Source organism: Aethalodelphis obliquidens, unplaced genomic scaffold (genome assembly GCF_003676395.1).
Source record: "Aethalodelphis obliquidens isolate GAN/ISIS:26980383/991018 unplaced genomic scaffold, ASM367639v1 scaffold3, whole genome shotgun sequence".
In the NCBI taxonomy this organism is placed as follows: Eukaryota; Metazoa; Chordata; class Mammalia; order Artiodactyla; family Delphinidae; genus Aethalodelphis; species Aethalodelphis obliquidens.
Window position 1 is genome coordinate 3,345,865 of NW_020837947.1, and position 19,817 is coordinate 3,365,681.

At 51.6% G+C, this 19,817-nt stretch overlaps 1 protein-coding gene across 1 annotated transcript in view; it reads left to right on the plus strand.

Annotated features, from left to right (window-relative positions):
* The first annotated feature begins 1,986 nt into the window (after nt 1-1,986).
* The window catches only part of PDE10A (phosphodiesterase 10A), a 296,868-nt gene continuing 279,037 nt past the window's right edge, over nt 1,987-19,817 (plus strand). The window contains exon 1 of the mRNA XM_027081576.1: nt 1,987-2,789. Coding sequence (XP_026937377.1) covers nt 2,723-2,789 — 67 coding nt within the window. The 5' untranslated portion in view covers nt 1,987-2,722. The remainder of the gene's footprint in view (nt 2,790-19,817) is intronic.

Sequence of the window (19,817 nt, forward strand, 5' to 3'; positions counted from 1 at the left end):
ATTTTGCCTGTAAAAGAACGAACGGTAAACACTCCAAGGAGAAACACGTCCTCCCCAAACCTGCGGGCAGCCCAGGACACCCTCCCCGCGGGGCCGAGTGCTTAGCCCGCGCGAATTGCCAACTCTCAGGAAAGTAACAGGTGTCAGAGCTGCGCGGCCCAGAAACGTCAGCCTGGAGGCTGCAGCAGCAGACCAGGCAGCACGGCTCGGTCGCTGTCGTTTCTTCTTCGCCGGAAAAAAATTGCAAATGCCACGGGCAAAATCCCCCCTCAGTAAGGTAAGAACCACCAGAATCTTTTGCTTCTTCCGCAAAGTTACGAATTCCGATCCAGTGAGTGCCAGGGTCGGCGCGCGTTAACAAGCGACGGTCCGAGTCCGCCCCGCAGTCGCGGAAACGCCCGGGTACTTTGGAGAGGGAGGGGAGCCGCACAGCCTCCCAGGCGCCCCACCGGCCCAGTTTGGTGCAAATACCAGTATGCCCTTTTCCACTGTGGGTGACTGGATGGGAGTGGGGAAAAGCAGACCAGGGAAGAATCTGGAGTACGTTTCAAAATAAAAACACCAGACTACTGGACGGAGGGAAGAAAAAGTTGAGGGCGAGAAAAGACCCCCCAGGCCAAGCGCACACTGGGGGCCCCGGGCCCTGCGTCACCGGAGCGGCTGCACCGCCGCGCACGCCTAGCGCTCAGGTGACCGCCTTGACCTTCGCGGAAGCTGGGCATCGGCGCGCGTGCTGCAGTCCTGGGAAGGTGACCTAGTCCAGGGAGTCTGGACAGCCCGTCCCACCGTGGGTCAGCAGGCCCGCCGCCCCGGCTCAGACCCGGAGCGCTGCGGGGGCCCCGCTGCGCGCGCCTGCCGGACACCGACACCAGCGCATCCGTGCGTGCAGCGCTCCAACTTTCCTCACTTCTGGCAGCCGCTCCTGGTTCTGAGCTTCCATTGGGCGGCACAGTTCTCTTCAGTAGCAACCGTGTGGATTGGGGCTGGGGAAGGAGAGACGGGCCGTTGTCCAAGAAAGCCAAAGGTGAGGACGCGGTCCTGAAGGCTTTGGAGTGATGGTCTCCTAGTTTTTAACCAAGGGCAGCCATAGTTTGCCCTTTCCATTCTCTAACGTGGCCGGGGCAAACTGGGTTGTGCACACAAAGTTCCCTATAAAGGGAGTACTGGGGACGAACCAGGTTTCTAAACCTTAGCTTATTGGAAACAGTATGCCTTGAAGGGAACTCCAACCAAATGTCTTGAGTTTGCACTCTCCTGGGAGCTCTGAGCACAGCTCAGTTGGAGCTGCTGGCCCGCCATCAGTAGGGCTCCCGGGCTCGGGCACGGAACAGGCCGACGTGGCTCGCCCAGCAGTGCACAGCTGGAGCGGCTGCAGGGCGGCGGGTACCGAATGCGGAACACTAGGATTTGAGAACGCCTCGCAGAGACGCAGCGTTTCTCGGTCCTCCCTCCCGGGCCTGGGGCGCACTGTTAGCAGAGAGCCGCCGGGGTGCGGGGCCCGGCGCGTTGAGGCCGAGAAGCTGCGGGGCGCGCTACGTGGGCGCGGGCGGTGGCGGCGTGGGGAGCGCCAGCTCCGCCAGTGGGCGTCTTCTGCAGCCGCTGCCGCCTCCACGGGCAGCGGCACTGCGGCGCTTCTCTCCGCTGCTTTCGAGCAGTCGCGGAGGCTCCGCCAGCGGAGCGCGCACACACCACGCCACGCTTGCTCGGCAGCCCCTCGCCCCGGCCCGGAGCACGCCTCAGGTCCTCCCACACCCAGGGCGGAACACGACGTGAAGACCGGGCCGAGAGGGAGAGAAGGGCTAGATTGACTGTCGGGCCGAGTGGCCTCGGAGGGCTGGTTCTGAGGGGGCGGAGCCCGCCGAGTCCCGGCCCGCCGCGCGCCCCTCCTGCCCGCGGCCGGCCCTCACCGGCGGCCCGAGGAGGAGGGCCATGGTCGGCCCCGTGGAGCCGCTCGTTCCCCGCCCCCAGGCCCCCCTGCCCGCGGCCGGGGACGAGCCCGGCCCCGGCAAACTCCGCCCGGATCCCGGGGGCAGCGCAGCCGGCGGGGGGAGCGCAGCGGTCCAGGGCCCGGCCCTCGAGTAGCCTGGTCGCGGCCGGGCCGAGCGCGCCGTGTCCCCGCGCCCTCCCCCTCTTCCGCAGGCCGCGCCAGCCCCGCGGGGGGCCCCGGCGCCCTGCCTGCGCGCGGCGGCTGGGTCGCAGCCCGCGCTCCCTCCGCGCCAGCCTTCTCCTCCCCTGTCCGCTCCTCCACTCCATCTTCCTTTTACTTCTGGCCGCCGCCCCCTCCGCCCCCTCCTTCTCTTCTCCCCTCCTCATCTGCCTTTCACTTCCCCGTGCGTCTCCCAGGAAGGGAGGGCGCGGCGGCGGCGGCGGCGGCGGCGATGCTGGCGGCGGCGGAGGAGGAGGACAAGAGGCAGCTCCCTTGAGCGTCCCCCCCGGCAGCAGTCACCGCGGCGGCGAGCGGCGGCGGCTCTTCCTCTCCCCTGCGCTCCAGGGCTTGCTGCTGCCAGCTCGCGCCGGGCCCCGGCCGCCGCCGCCGCCGCCCCGGCTCCCGCTCGGCCCGGCGGTCCTCCGCGCGGGCTCCCACGGCTTCCCGGGCGCCGGCGGGGGCTGCCCCGGCCCCGGCCCCGGTCCCAGCCTCGGCGGCGGCGGCCGAACTCCGCGGTGGCCGCGAGGCGCCGGCGCCGCCCTCGCCGCCGCGTCCCCGCTGCTTTTCGGTTCCGACATGGAAGATGGACCTTCTAATAATGCGAGCTGCTTCCGAAGGCTGACGGAGTGTTTCCTGAGCCCCAGTAAGTGCCTGGCTCCACCTTTCCCGCGGTGGGCGGCCGGCAGGGTGCGTGTGCCCGGAGAGTTTGGCGGCCCGCGGGCTTCTCTGGAGGGGCGGGGGGCTCGGCCAGCGGCGGGACACCGGGGTTTCCCAGGCTCCGCGTGCGTGCGGGAGAAGGGTGACCGGGAGAGCGGCGGGAGCCGAGCGTTTACAACAGGACGTGCTGCCCGCCTCGGGGTCCCGGTGCTGTTTCTGGCCACGCTTGCCCTGCACGTCTTTATACTCTCAACTCTGTGGCCACTGACGCCAGGCTCCTCTCTTTAGCCTGCGGCCACTAGGCTGGAGTCGAGGCGCTTCTTTCCGCTTGGGGTCCCGCCCGCTGCGTCCCCAGGATAGGGGAGGGCAGGCCAGGGCCCCGGGACCCCGCGCTCCCAAACGTGAAGGCACTCGCGGTTCCCCGGGCTGGGTGTCGGCGCCTGGCCGCTCTACCCCCGGTCCCCTCAGTGACCCTGTTCCAGAGCGTGGACTAGCCGCGTGGAAGTGGGTGCGCCTCCGCCGAGAGTCCACTTTCTCTAGATCCTGGGGGTTAGCTGGTGGTCGGGATGGTAAGGGGAAGGACAATGGGGCGTGAGGGTGGAGGCGAAAGGTGCCGCCGGTTCGGATCCCGGCCCCCCCCCAGCCCCCACCCCGGGATCACGGCCACTCCGCCTCCCCAGCCCCGGGATCGGGGCTGAGAGCGCGCTGGAGCAGGGGTGGCAGAAGGCGTGTCACGGGGGAGGGGGACAAGACTGAGCAGAATCGTCAAGGCAGATATTTGCTAGAAGGCAGGAGGCGGGAGATGTTAAGGGAAGAGGCGCCGGGTGCACAGAGGAGGGGGTCGCCGTTGTCTTGGATGGAGGGCGAGCGAGGTGAGGACCGGAGACCTGGGGCGGGGCGGGGAGGGAGGTCGCGCCCGCGGAACACCGGGCGACTCCGGCGCCAGCCGGGGCGGGCGCGGCCCCTCGAGGCCCTAGGCGCGGGGCTCCGGCGCCACCGTCCACCGCGTGCGCACCCGAGCCTTTGTCTGCTTCTCGCCGGGGAACCGCGTTTCCGCGGCGCCTTCTCCAGGCAGACTCTTCCAGGGTTGCTGTTGCGGCTTCCGTCTCCCATCTGCCGCTCACTCCCCAGTCCCGGCCGGCCCGCGCCTCCTGGGTACCCGGGGTCTAACCCCTCCTCGCGGCCGGAACTTGTCTGGGCTCACCGCCCGTAGGGCGCCTTTGGGGTGCAGCCCCTGGGCGTGCGAGCGTGTACTGTGCTGCCTGGCACCCCCACCCCCCCCCCCCCCCGCCCCCCCCCGCCCAGAGATCCCGCCTCCCTGGCGAGGTTCAGTCCGAGGGGGCCGCGTGGTCCAGCGGCCTCTCGCTTGCTGGCTGTGTGGAGCCGCTGGCGGCTGTCTCTGCTCATATCTGCCGGTGGACCCGATAGGACATCGGGGCGTGGGCCCTGGACTCGCAGCTGACTCCGCCATCCTGTAGCCTCCCGTAGTCTGACCCGCACAGCAGCTCCCAGGGGTCTGCCTCCCTTGGGCCCCACCTGCGGGTGTTGATTAATTCAGAGATGTTGCGGTTCAGGGAGGACATGGACTGGGCAGGAGTGGCCTCGCCAGCTGCCCTTGGATGTGTTAGGAATGGACATTTTTATTTGCTGAAACAGAGCCCTAGTGGCCGTGAACTGAATGAAGGTTGCGGGAGAGGACGGAGCTCCCAACCAGCTCTGACTTGTGTTGGGTTAGTCTGGGGCCTGGAATTGGGGCTCCTGTCTTCCCCCCTTCTCCTGCACTAGTGATTTCCTTCTGTAAAAAATAAACATCTACTCTTTACAGCTGGCAGCTGGTGGGGTAGGAGGAGTGAGGGTGTGCGGGTCAGAGGCTGCCACATCTTGCATATGAACGTTTTGGTAAGAAGGCTGTGCTAGGGAGACCAGCTGTGCAGGGGTTTTCCTAAAACGAAGTTTCAGTTTGTATGTTGTTACTGCTGTTTGTCTAGGGTGGGGCAGGTTGTGAGGGATACTGGGGAGAAGAATAAAGATGAACAGCTCAGGTGGGATGGAGATGTCCTAGGGGAATCCCTAGCAGACTTTCCTTTTGGAGAGACAGAGGACCCGGAGAAGAGGGCCATCTGACCCCATTTCCCACGCCCCTCACCTCTGTGGGGAGTTCCCACAGGGAGAAGCCCAGTGAATACAGACTCAGGAGTTGTTGGGTTTTTTTGTTTGTCTTTTTCTCTAACCAAGTCACAGAGAGGTAGCTTGGGGTTTGAATAGGAACCAGAGGTTATAAAAATCTTCTTTGGGATGTTACTAAAGTAGTAAATACTAAGGTTCTTTTAAGTAAAATCTATTATTAGACCCACCTCACTGCAAAAGTGGAAAAAGGCTAGATGGCGACTTTAAGGACCATTGCCAGTTTCTGCTCTGACCTTGTATCCTTCACGTTGGGGGACTCTGTTTCTGTCTGTTGCTGAGTGACAAGCCACATTTGTGTGAATGACTGAAGTACCTGAAGCTTGGCAGACTTTTTTGATATTTGTCAATAAAAGTGAGTCTTTTTGAGAAAACTTTGGAATTCTGGAAGAATGCCCAAGCATATACAGATGTGTCGTGATTGGCGTGTTTATTTCTTTTTTTTCCCTTTCAGTTTGATCTCCTCTAGGTCTAACAAGCAAGTTGTCATGTAAAGGCTGCTGGGTCCAACTGTTGTTTGTAGGAATGCCTGCTTTTTATCAGCATCAAAGAGCAAATTGTGTTTTAAAAGTATAATATCCTAGTTCCATTCCTGTCCATTTTGGCTCACACAGATTCACTGGTTCGCTCAGTAACGCACGGAGCAAACACTTACTAAGAGCTACTGCCACTTGCCAGGCGCTGCCCTAGCCGGGCTGAGGTCTAAGAGGACGTCACCCACCAGGAGAAGAGAGCTCCTAGAAGCAGGTGCAGCATTGATGCCCAGTGCTAGAAGGGTCAGTGGTCACTCTACATCCCTATCAGGGTGTTGCTGACTTCACCTCATCTGCCGTCTACCTTTCTTTGCTGACCTCTGAGCTTGTCCTCAGGCACTGGGCTCGAGCACTTTACTGCTCTGAGAGTTGTTGCTGGTTGGAATAGAAAGCAAGCCTCGTGCAGGGAGAGCCCAAATCCTCCCAGAGCGAACTGAGAAGTCCACTTGGCAGCGGTGTGTGTGTGTGTGTGTGTGTGTGTGTGTGTGTGTGTGTGTACGCATGCACATACACACAGGAAAGGAAATCCAAGAAGTTGTGCTTCGATAGGCCAGTAGGAGCTGCATTCAGTCTTCTGGAGGAAAGAGCTTACCTTGAGTACACTTGGTGCCGTGGCGGGTAGTGCAGGAAATATACCTGGCGGGCAAGGACTTTACCAGTCGAGTTGGGAACCCTGCCTTAAGGACTTCCAGAAGTTAAAGGAAGGTCATTGTCTTTCTGTCCCTCTCACGCATGCTCCCACCGCTCTGCTGCTGTGTGTTTCACCAGTTGGCTGCTCCGAATGATGCAGAGTGCTGTAGAAAAGAAAACTGTTGGTCAGTGAGAGATCAGAGACAGCAAGCAAAACGAGCTAGGAGAGATTTGTTAGTGCAGGTGGGAAATATTCAATACTTCTTCACACAATTTGTATATTTCTCAAATATTCCGAAGAGAAAATGTGTATGTGTCTAGGAATCCTAGACTTTAAATATACTCTGCATCCATCACCGACCACTGTTGCTCTGTTTCTTGAGACTTAAGATACTGTGTGGCCAACACTTGAGCAAATCGAGATAAGTATGATCCCTTTTAAGAGCAAATGTGTCTACCGCGTGGAAGCTGCCCTGGACTTCACGTTGAACCTGTTTTTATGGACCTGTTGAGACTGGGACTGCAGAGGGGTGCAAGGCCAACAACACAGCAACCAAACTGGGTATAACTCAATTAATAGCCAACTAACAGGTAATTATTGAGGACCTATTCAGTGCAAATCATTTTAGGGAGATGCAGATAATAAGAACTAGTCCCTCAAAGGACCTGAAATATAGATGGGATACCTACCAAGGTAACCAGCAAAGGAAGGCTGTGAACTCTTCCTGCCAGGCCAGGGTGCAGGTCAGGAAATGACCAGGCATAGTGGAGGTGCCTACGTGTGTTTTGGCTGGAGTGATCAGGGCTTACATCCAAAGGGCAAACTGTTTAAAGTGGGTGGAACTATTTAGATTCATTAATTTTAATTTCATGAAATTCCTCTGCTAATTTCAGAAAGCTTCCACGAACAAAGATAATCCCTAAAAATTTAAATGAGCAATGGTGGAAACAGTAGAAGATGGTGCCTTCTACAGTGTCAACCTGATATATTAACTTTTTCTACCCCATTAAGAAAAATGAATGCAGTGCGATAGATAAGTAAGTGATGGTAACGTAGCGTGGTGACTGTAGTTACTAAGACTGTCCTGCATATTTGAAAGTGGCTAAGAGAGTAGATCTTAAAAGTCCTCATCACACACACACACACACACACACACACACAAAATGCAGCGTGCTAGATGATTACGAGAGTTCGTTTACGATAAAGCAGGTTAAACTGGTGTGGTGAACATTTTACCAGTTAATACACTGTTAGTTTTTGTTTGTTTAAAAGCAGCTCATGAGGTCCCAGGAGGAAAGAAACTATAATTTTCATGAGAAAGGAATATTTCTGTCTTAAAAGGAGAACTCTTAGTTTTAATTCAAAACATTTTAATTTCCTTTTAAAATGTAAATCACGTTCCTTCAGCTGATCTATGTCTGTCTAAGGGAAAACTCCACAGTGATAGAATCACTCAACTCTTACAAAGGAGGCAGAGGACACCTAGCACTCTGTTTTTATTTGTAGCATTTACCACTTTCTGGAGTTCTCGTGCTCATTTACTGGCCCACTTGTTTATCTGCCTGTCTTCCCTGTGCAGAAGGCAAGCTTGGTGCCAGCCTGAGGGCAGTGGCTTGTCTTCCTTGGTTACATCCCTGAGCCTGTAAAGGTGGCGGACACATATATGGAGGGAGCTCAGATATTTGTGTTGAAAATTCAAAGATGAGCGGAAATGAATGACAGCGTGGTGTCTGCCTTCAAGGAGCTCCGAAGTTGAAGCCACTCATCGCAAGCGTCCTTGGTCTTGGCCCCTGTCCTGAGGAGCCAGAATTCCACCGTGGGTGAGAAAGAGCCAGTATGGTAAGGGCGCACGGCCGAGCACAGAGACAGGCCAGCTGACAAGCAGGTTCCCGGTGGAGGCGGTGCAGACGCTCCAGGACCCGGAGCTGAGCCCCGTCTCCTCCGAGGGCTCCAGAAAGGTTCCAGAGGAGATGCGCTGGGTCTTGCGGTGGAGGGTGCTTCCAGCCAGGGCTGGGGGGAGCCGGGTTCTGGGGAAAGCCTTTCTGGCCAGGGGAGGCACATCGGAGGCTGCTCTCAGGAGGCAGGTGGGGCGAGGCCTGGGGAGGGAGGCTGGCGAGGCTGAGAGGATTCTTCTGGACTCACGCCGAGGGCCTCACAGTTACCCTTTGAAGGACTCTACAGAAGAGGTAAGGTAGGAAGGCAGGAAGCCCACCTTCCGTGGGGGAGCTGGGCTCGTGGGCGACGGAGACAGAGGGCTCGGGCCTGTGGCGGACACCCCCAGGCGAGAAGAGGTGGGCCTGCGCCAGCCAGCCAGCACGCGGAAGGCGGCCCGAGGCAGGGAGGACGGCGGGCGGCCGGGTGAGGTGAGGGCAGAGGGCCGCTCGGTTCCTGACGGGGGGCTTGGGCTGCGTGCGGTGGCTGGGTCCTGAGAAAAGAGGGGTCGGCGCTGAGCCCCTACCCTGGGCGGAGCGTCGTCGGTGCCTACGTGCCATGGTGGAGACGCTGAGCGATCAGGCGTACAGCCGGTCAGGAGGATCCAGTGCCGTGAGAGTGGGCGGGTTTGAGCGGTCGTGAGGGTCTCTCTGGGTAGAGGAGGTTAAACTGCAGGTGTTAGAGAAGGAACGCCCCGGGCCGAGGGAGACCCAAGGCAGCGAGCGAGGGCCTTGATGCTGGGGCTCTGACCCAGGGGAACACCGTACCTGTGGAATGAAGACCACGAGTGCCTCGGGCCAGGTCAGCACTTTGTAAAATGTGCACTTTACTCCCCGCGCAAGGGGCAGGTCCTGGAAGGTTCTAAGCAGGTGGCTGATGTGTGATTTGTGATCTCAGAAGTTCATTCTGGTGCAGTGTGGTGAGTGAATCTAGGGTCTGAGGTGGAAACGGAGGACCCGAAGGCCACCACGGTAGCCAGGACAAGAGACACTGGTGGCGTGGACTAGGGCGATGGTGACGGAGGTGGAATCCGTCGAACCCCGTACCTTCGGGAGGCGTTAGAACATGTCAGACGAGCGGGCGGGTCAGCTGCTTGGGATAAGGGGGAGCAAGGACCAGGAATAGGGCCCAGGCTTTAGCTGGAGCACAGGCCGCAAGGTGGAACTGTGCCCAGCGCGGGGAGCTGGCAAGGGGGCCGCCAGGGACCAGGCGTCCCGCTCGGCTGTGGCAAGTCTGAGATGCCTGCTGCACGGTTTAGTGGAGGTGGTAAGAAGGCGGTTGGGTAAGTCAGTCTGGAAATCAGAGGGTTGATGGACCAAGACCGGAGAATAAAGACTATAGTCATGGTGTCTAAAACCCTGGGGCTGTGTCCCCCCCTGAGGGTCTGCAGACGCTCTACGTGACCGGGAGGGCTTCGATGGAGTCGGCTAAGAAGCAGTCGTGTGGTGCGGTGTAGGTGCTCCCCAAGTCTGATGAGTGACAGGAGGGAACCCTGCAGAGGGAGCTGATGAGCTTTGTGACTCTCCAGGTGGGCGTTGGAGCCATGGTTCTGAATGGGAACCTGAAGTAAACGGGGAGTGAGAGAAGGGCAGGAGTCAGAGCTGGCAGAAGAGAAGGAGCCGTGGAAGCCCTGAGAAGGAGTGCAAGAGCACGGAGGTGAAACGGGCCAGGATGAACGTGCCGTGCAATTTGGAAGAAGAACCTCGGGACAGAGGCAGCCAGGGTGCCACCAGTGACCTCTGTCCAGGGCTTCCGAGTGGAGTGGCGGAGGCGGAGAGCCATCTTCAGGGGCCGAGGAGCCGGTGGGGACGCATCTGTGTGGCACTGTAGTCCTCAGAGAAGGAAAGGGGAGACGTCACCCCGTATCTACAGGGAGAGAAGAGCTGGCTTTTCCCCACGTAGGACTGGCTGGAGAGTGTTTATTTGTTGAGGAAAAGGAGTTTGAAGAGTAGGAAAAAAGAGAACAAATAGAACCTTAGAGAAGCTGGGAGGAATGGAATGTAGTGGGCACGAGAAGGCTTGGCACAGCAAGGGGACCTTGTCCTCAGAGAGAACGGTGGGAAGAGCAGGTGTGGGTGCTGAGAAGGGTTTGGGTGGAGAGAGGGAACGGGGAGAATTACAGCACCTTCACAGGATGCTCTCTTCCCACTTCCCTGACTGGACAACCTTGTGGGCATCTGGGAGTGAGTGGAGTGGGAGGGCCAGCCCCGAGGGGGACGAGCTGCCCGGGGCCACGCAGGAGTCGAGAGCACGACCGAGGGTCCTGTCCAGGCTGGAGAGGATGGGCTAGTGACTGGATGGTTAGCTGGGGGATGGGAATGAGTGAGAACTTTTTTTTCTTTGCAGTACGCGGGCCTCTCACTGTTGTGGCCTCTCCCGTTTTGGAGCACAGGCTCCGGACGTGCAGGCTCAGCGGCTGTGGCTCACGGGCCCAGCCGCTCCGCAGCATGTGGGATCTTCCTGGACCGGGACACGAACCCGTGTCCCCTGCATCAGCAGGCGGACTTTCAACCACTGTGCCACCAGGGAAGCCCGATTGAGAACTTTTTAGAAGGGAACTGATCTAATTGAAGGAACAGTTGAGGAAGACTTATCCATCAGTTGTGTGTAGAGAGGCTTGCGTGAGAGGGGACTGGCAGAGAGCCTGTGCACACACAGAGTACGCTGAACACTTGTAAGCTCTCAGTACACATCTTGGTGAAAAGGGCCCAGTGGGATGAAATCTGAGAGGTGTCTTGAGGGAGAAAGTGTTTGGTATGTGGAGCTGAGCAAGGCCCTGGACAGAGGCAGGAAGGTAGGAACTTACAGTCCGAATCCAGGAAACAGGAAGTGGGATGATTTGATGGTGGTGAGGGCTTCACGCAGAAGAGAAGCGAAGGTAAAGCTGGTAGGATGGAGCAAGGAAAGACTGTCAGGTCCTCCCCGGAGGTCGTTCGAATGTGTCACCGGGGAAGGGGTGGGAGGTGCCGAGGAGCACAGTGTCATCAGATGGCGTGGCACACACATGTTTATCGCGGGTCTGCTGTGTACCACTTGCTGTCGTAATCACCAGTAATGGATATGTCCAGACCCATCCTTGCCTTCAAGGAGGGATGCGGACAAGATAAAAGGCCATCACGGACAGCGGATGGAGGAGTGCGTAGGTGTGAAGAACACTCTTTAATGGCATCCACCGCCCACTGTCCACAGGGCCATTTGCTTGATATCCTGAGCTCCTGGCCCAGGTCATGACGTCTCCTGCGACAGGGTTTCCTCCCCGATGCCAGCTGCGGGGACCCCTGGAGTCCCGCCCCGCTCCCCAGCTTGCTCGCCGGCCCCGTCCGTGTCTCCCTAATGCCCGGCGCTTGTAGTCATCCACGCTTGCGGGTGCTCCTTGGGGGCAGGCAGCATGTTTTATTCTTTTTCTTAACCTCAGTGCCTAGCACAGTGCAAAGCACAGCAAGTCTAATGTATGAGTAAGTGAAGGTGTTTAAACGGGAGAAAACGATCAAAGCGGTCCTTTAAAAACGTTAGTTTTTGCGAAGGAAGGGAATAATAAAGTAAGTAATGTGGTTGATACATTTCGCTAACATAACTTGAAATTCCACTTGATTCTTTTTTCTTTTTCATGTGATCCAAGTACACTGTTTGGCACCAATGACCAGGGCTTCCGGGTTACTGAGAGCACAGCGTGTTTGTCCGCCTGAGCTGCTGGATGGGGAGCTCCAGGGGCGGCACCAGGAGACGATAGGAGGAGTGGGGCATGAGTGTGTAGAGCATTTTGGATGCCTCAGCTTTAGTTCCTGAGGCGGTGATAAAGAGCTTTTTACTTTGACGAAAACATTTTCTACACTAGGAACGAGAAAGTGTTGCTTGTGAAGTGCTGAAACAATGCCATGTGTTTGGATGTGATGAATTATTTAAAAGAATACAAGCATATTTGAACTTGTAAGTTGGTAAGTACTCTGTAAGGAGCAATTTTGCATGAAGAGCAGGTGACTGCTGGAGCAAAGCACCATGAGTGTGTGGTATTCAAGTTTACTTCTCTGTGCGTGACGCAACTGTGTGCTTCTGTATTGGAGTTTTAGCAGCTTCCAAAATAAACATCTAAAATGATATCCAGAAGGGCTTGATTACTATGGTTTTCTAGATTTGGTAATTATATATTTATATTTGCTATTAGCATTATATACATTTTCACATTTTCTTTTTCTCCCAGGACTAGAAGTTTACTTTGAAAAACATTCTTGTGTCCTCAGTCATCACGCCTTTTTAGGATAATACTCTTTGTGTCTCATGATTAAATATGTCATCTAATTATTTTTTTAATAAAACTGCAGTGATTAAAACAATGTGGTACTGGCGTGTGAATAGACAGACCAGTACAACAGAATAGAAAGGCCTTAGAACAGAGCCAGACTCATAAAGGAATTTAATATATTTTAAAAGTGTCATCTCATATAGGAGGAGTAGACATAGACTACTGAATAAATGATTTGGGGACAACTAGGTAGTCATCTGGAAAAAAAATAAAATTAGAGCATACCTTTTACTATACCTCCAGGATAAATTCCATATGGATCATACATTTAAATATATATTTAAAGATATACCATAGATGCTGGCACAAAAACAGAAATATAGATCAATGGAACAGGATAGAAAGCCCAGAGATAAACCCACGCACATATGGTCACCTTATCTTTGATAAAGGAGGCAGGAATGTACAGTGGAGAAAGGACAGCCTCTTCAATAAGTGGTGCTGGGAAAACTGGACAGGTTCATATAAAAGAATGACATTAGAACACTCCCTCACACCATACACAAAAATAAACTCAAAATGGATTAAAGACCTAAATGTAAGGCCAGACACTATCAAACTCTTAGAGGAAAACATAGGCAGAACACTCTATGACATAAATCACAGCAAGATCCTTTTTGACCCACCTCCTAGAGAAATGGAAATAAAAACAAAAATAAACAAACGGGACCTAATGAAACTTCAAAGCTTTTGCACAGCAAAGGAAACCATAAACAAGACGAAAAGACAACCCTCAGAATGGGAGAAAATATTTGCAAATGAAGCAACTGACAAAGGTTTAATCTCCAAAATTTACAAGCAGCTCATGCAGCTCAATAACAATAAACAAACAACCCAATCCAAAAATGGGTAGAAGACCTAAATAGACATTTCTCCAAAGAAGACATACAGATGGCCAACAAACACATGAAAGAATGCTCAACATCATTAGTCATTAGAGAAATGCAAATCAAAACTACAATGAGATATCATCTCATACCGGTCAGAATAGCCATCATCAAAAAATCTAGAAACAATAAATGCTGGAGAGAGTGTGGAGAAAAGGGAACCCTCTTGCACTGTTGGTGGGAACGTAAATTGATACCGCCACTATGGAGAACAGTATGGAGGTTCCTTAAAAAACTAAAAATAGAACTACCATACGACTCAGCAATCCCACTACAGGGCATATATCCTGAGAAAACCATAATTCAAAAAGAGTCATGTACCACAATGTTCATTGCAGCTCTATTTACAATAGCCAGGACATGGAAGCAACCTACGTGTCCATCAACAGATGAACGGATAAAGAAGATGTGGCACATATATACAATGGAATATTACTCAGCCATAAAAAGAAACGAAATTGAGTTATTTGTAATGAGGTGGATGGGCCTAGAGTCTGTCATACAGAGTGAAGTAAGTCCAAAAGAGAAAAACAAATACCGTAGGCTAACACATATATATGGAATCTAAGAAAAAAAAAAGTCATGAAGAACCTAGGGGTAAGACGGGAATAAAGACACAGACCTACTAGAGAATGGACTTGAGGATACAGGGAGGGGGAAGGGTAAGCTGGGACGAAGTGAGAAAGTGGCATGGACATATATACACTACCAAACGTAAAATAGATAGCTAGTGGGAAGCAGCCGCATAGCACAGGGAGATCAGCTCCGTGGTTTGTGACCACCTAGAGGGGTGGGATAGGGAGGGTGGGAGGGAGGGAGACACAAGAGGGAAGAGATATGGGAACATATGTATAACTGATTCACTTTGTTATAAAGCAGAAGCTAACACACCATTGTAAAGCAATTATACTCCAATAAAGATGTAAAAAAAAATTAAAAAAAATAATGTACCATAGAAGGAAGAAAAATGAGGAAATTCCTTTGTAGCCTTGGAGTAGGAAGAGCCTTTAAATGTGACTCAAAATCTGGAAGTAAATAAAGAAAAGATGGAGAAGTGAGTCTACATTAGCAAAAACACCTTGATGGCCCTAAATACCATAAGCAAAAATCACAATATATTCCTGCACATCTCCCATGCGGTGACGCCCTCTGACTTCCTGTGCTGTCTCTATCCTGCTTCCTACAGGACAGCTAGGGCTCCAGCAGCACCAAACTGTTCTTAACCGTCAGCTCTAGAAAAAAACTAATATCCCACATCACAGCATAGGGCCAACCTTCCTAACATATGAAGAGCTCCTAGAAATGCTTAAGGAAAAGAACAACCCAATTAAAAATTAGTCGAAGGATATGAACAAAAAGATGCTCAACCTCATTCATGATAAGATAAATGCCATTTAAAATCACACTGCGGTACCGTTTTCTCCTGTCGGGTTTGCAGAAATTAATAAATTTTATAACACGCTATTGGCAGTTTTATGAGGAAGCAGGTACTACCATGCATTCCTGGTGGGAACATCCACTGGTACAGCCCCGGAAGTGGGCAATTTGGCAGTATCGATCGGTATTAAAGATGCATGTACCCATTGAATCAATAATTCTACTTCTGGGAATTTATCATTCAGATAGACTCACACTTGGGCAAGATGATTTAACAAGGTATTAATATATTGCAGCATTGGTTGAAGAGAACGTTTGAAGAAAGCACCTGAAGGCCTACCTGTAGGGGCCTGGCTAAATAAAATCTGTAACAGTGAAACAAAGGTACTAAAGCTCTTCCAGATACATTGCTACATGAAAAAAGCAAAGCGTAAAGCAATGCACACATGTACACACACACTTTTGTGTTAGAAAGGACAATAAAAGTGTATACCTGTGTGTGTCTGTGTTGCATAAAGAAACGGGGCAGAAACTCAGGGAAGTGCGCACAGCACTTTCTCTGCAGGACTGGTGGAGATGGCGGGAGTGGGAACTGAGGGGCTGGGAAAGGGATTTGTAGGGAGACTTTAGTGTATACCTTTTATATTTTTTGATTTTTGAATAACAATTTATTACCCATTCAAAAATTAAATTTAAAAATAAGTACGATTTTACTGCGATGCCGTTTAACTAATTGTAGTCGTCCTACTTTGTGGTTGACGTTATCCTTTTTTTTTTTATTGTCCTCCTATTGAGATCATAGTTGATTTTTCAGCCCCTGAAGTTTGTTCACTTGATTTCTGCCTTTCTCTAGCCTCCCACTTACTTCTCCTACACAAGATCTCAAAATGTCAAACCATGAATATTAAAAAAAAAAGTCACATGCATCAATACCTCTCATACTTACCAACTCCTTTTCTACGTCATGCACAGATTTGAAAATGGAAAAAAAAAATCACTTCTATTTTAATGTAATTTCTGACTCTGATAGAGTCTATGGATTCACATTTAAGATATGAACTATTGTTTACACTGTTGGAGAGCTGCCCAGCCAGCTTCATCTGGTAGAAATCACTACATTTTGGCAAGAAACTGAACGTCTTCCCTGTGAAAACGTGGGTTTTACATCTTAGCGCTTCTTAAGTGAGTGGAAATGTAGCTTCGAGTTGTCTTGCAACTTAATAATACCCCTCAACAGGGGCCACAGCAGTTCATTATAATTTATTCTCGTTACAGTGATTGGATTTTTCCTTTTGAGCAGGGACAGTGTGAACTCATGCATTCATTCCTCAGCAGACATGTATGTGCTGAGCCGCTGTGGGAGCCGTCTGGCGGGACCAATGGAAGCCTGCCCTTGACCTCAGAGACCTCGCTGACCAGCAAGGGTAGAGCCCTCCTTCTGGCTGTGCCTTTGTGGTGGAAACATTCTTTAGATCCTCACGTTTGATCTATTCTCTGATTTTATTTTGGGTTTAAAGTTAATACTCGCCATTTCTCTCAGTATCTAAGTGGGTTTCTTTCTAACCTCCTTAGTTATCAACGCTGCTGATTTTCCTGTGTTCTGCGTATAATGTTGACATTTTTCTTTGTCTTATCGCTTAGTATTATTTCCTCCTGTAGTCCACCCATTGGTTTTATTTTAGCTGCTACTTCCTTCCTAGTTACTGGATTTTGTGCAAACCCTTTTCTAACCTTAAATGTCAGCCTTCTACTACCCTAACCAAGTTCTCTGACCCACATATTCATGCTTCCGGGGTCTTGACACAGTTAATCCATGCTACACACCCTAGCCTTGGGGATGCAGACATTGTCAGCTTGCTCAGACTTAAGCCTCTTTCTTGAAGGCACGGTTTTCCCATAGTAGCCAGGTTTTCAGGGAAAGCCCTGATGATTATTGCTCTTTTTTCCTGGAGTGAGGCATGTGCATCAGGTGTGTGTGTGTGTGTTTGGGGTGGGGTGGGGTGGAATCCTAGTCCTTTGCTGAGCACTGCGGATACTTTCAGAGGATTTTCAGGTCGCTGGGAATGCCTCTGTGTTAAAGGTTATTATTATTATTTTTTTTCTTTGCGGTACGCCTCTTACTGTTGTGGCCCCTCCCATTGCGGAGCACAGGCTCTAGATGCGCAGGCTCAGCGGCCATGGCTCACGGGCCCAGCCGCTCCGCGGCATGTGGGATCTTCCCGGACCGGGTCACGAACCCGCGTCCCCTGTATCGGCAGGCGGACTCTCAACCACTGTGCCACCAGAAGCCCTAAAGGTTATTTATTAACGTTAACGCTCTAGTTTAATTGCATTTCTTCTAAGATCCTACCATAGCTGTAGAGTTTTGGCACCTATGTGTCTTGTAACTGTTCTGTTCTTTTTGTCAAATGGGCCATCATTAGGAAATTTGTCATTTTTTTCCCTAAGTGATTTTTGGACTCTTTTTGTTCTGTGTTGGCACATTTTTTTTTAATGTATCCTGGCCAGATTTTCAAGATTCCAGATTATTACGGCTTCTTGTATCTGGGTTATGGTCTGGTGAGAAGTACCCCATATTGCTATTACAGCAAGGTACCAGGGTGTGGGACGACACAGTCTTTTTGCAGATGTCATTATGAGACAGAGATCTGCCCTGGGGAGGGGGTGTGTGTGGAGAGAGATACGAACAGTTCATACTCTTGTTCATTTTTTCTTTCTTTGTTGATACACTGCTGGCCCTGGTCAGTATTTCCTAGCGTGGTGGGACTGGCGACTTCTCAGTAAGGAAAAGCAGAGAGTCTGGGGTGTTGAGAAATGGGTCTGTGTCGCTGTTTGTTAAGCAGATGCCGAGGACACAGCATAACATGGTGCTTGTGGAGTTAGGCAAGCCCACGTTGGAGCGAAGATGAAATGAGATGATGTGTGTCCATTGTTGGCAATAGCGCCTTGAACAGAGTTAGTGCCAGAGTACACTCGCTGTCCTGACGTCCCTGGGCTCTGAGCTAACCCTGTGAGACAGGCTTTGCTGGGAGGGAAGCACGGCAGCCCTGCGAGGGCATCATTTGGCCAGGGAGATGGTCAAGTGGCAAAGGGAAATGAAGAAAAAGGCTGCCTAAAGCATCCGATTGGCTGGGAAAGGTGTTTCTTTGTCGTTACAGGAAGTACAGCTTCTGGAAACACTGATACCAGGAAATGGCTGGAGCCTTAGAGCAATTCCAGTTTCTTGGCAAGGAGTTAAAGGAAAGTGTGTTGAAAATAAAAGGGAAGAATTTTTGGAAAGAGAAAGAACTGAAAAACAGTGATTGTCATTAGAATTCTTGCATTTAGGGGAATCTATTATTTGAACGGCTAATCTAATCATTTTCCCCGTTTGTGGAGCCTCTGCAGTTGCAACATCTTTGACCTCCATTTTCTCGTGTCCCTGAACTGTTCACTCTCACTTGGCCTGACTAAAGAGGGACGTTTCTGTGGGGCCTCCCTGCTGCTTCAGTTGAGTGGGAAAGTGCAGCAGCCCCGGACGCAGGGACAGGCCTCACGTGGGGCGTGTGCCGGCCCAGGATGCAGCTCCCACGTCTGGGCCTGAATCCAGAGGACAGGATAGATTAGATTTGGTTTGTACGTATACTGTTACTTTGCACCTGGCTCTTTATACGCTTCAGACTTCTGTAGAGTTTTGGTCTATATTCTTAGTTAACTACGTGAATGGTCTTAGTTAGTCCTATGTATGTGTTACATTTTTCTTCTGTAATTTAATAGGCTCTGACTTGGAGAAAGGTGAGAATGTGCCCATGAACAGTTACCTCCCTAAGGGTGAATTTTGAGGCTACACTTGGAACTATTTTAAAAAAACATTCTACATCTGGTTTACATTTATCTGAAACGAAACTGTCAACGAGTTATCTCATTTTCATTGAAAACTTTACAAATAATTTGAGGAATTACACTTTTATCTGTTATGATCTTTTGGAATTCTTTAATACTATGTAGTAGACATGTATATTTAAAAAAAAATACTGAATTGGCTTCTGCTTTACCGCAGAGAATAGTTCATAAAAATTAAAAGAAATTCCAGACGGGCGTTCAGCGGTGCGGCCGTGGCAAAGGCTCCTTCCCCATCGTTCTGGTCTTTGTATGGAGACCTGGGTGATCACTCTGTCATGATGCCGAAATTGCTCACCTGTTCATCTGTCCTTCCTTGACACTGTGAGCTTGAAGTTTGCTGTCTTTATATCTCAGATGACCAGCGGAGTCTTCAGTAGGAATCATTCACTAAGTGTGTATTGAATGAGTGAAGGATTTCCGAGAAGCAGGAGGGTGCACTGGAAACATGTACTTTGGAAAAAAAGTTGGGTTCAGATCTCAGCTCTGCTTAACTTCTGAGCTAAGCTCTGCTTATCTGTAAAATGGGTGGTCAATACATGTTAGCTTCCCTTCAGTACTTTTCCCCAAAGAAGAAAGAGCAGACCTAAGCCATAACACTTCGGGATTTTCTTGAATTGTAACAAGTTTAGGTTTGTAATGTTTTCATTTTGATTTTATGTTAAGTATCAGAGGCTCAGCTTAGTTCTTTTGCATTAAGAGAGACAAGAAAATGCAGAGCAGTTTTCAGAATTCCTTAAAATATTGCCTCTGATTCTTAAAAGTGTCTGTGACTTAGCGGAAAGGTCTGTAAGGAAGCGTCAGGGCTGGGGCTGCAGGGCCTCCACCTGCCGCAGAGCTGGTCCTGGGGGCCCGTGTGGCCTCTCCCTGAGAAGACTGCCGCAGGGTTCAGGATTTGACCTGAAAACCCAGTGGTTTCCATTGCTGGGTGACTTTGCCTCCTTTATTCTCCTTTCTTACCTTATGTAAGGCTATCGTCCTCAAGTGGAAGAGTCTGTGAAACCATTTGTGGTTGGTTTGGTAGCGGCTTCGGGTGGAGTCCAGTGATTGGCTGAAGCCAGTGGGAGGTTGAGGGGTCCCAGCTGGCCACTCCTGTAGGTTTCCCAGAGTAGGGTGTGGTTGCATTGCTGTGAAATCACCCTGCACTCACACCTCTGACTCCAGTGGTTCTCTTAATTACTACGTTTCCCTTGAAGAAAGATTTCGAAGAGCTCTAGTTTTTTTTTTTTGTTTTTGTTTTTTAACATCTTTATTGGAGTATAATTGCTTTACAATGGTGTGTTAGTTTCTG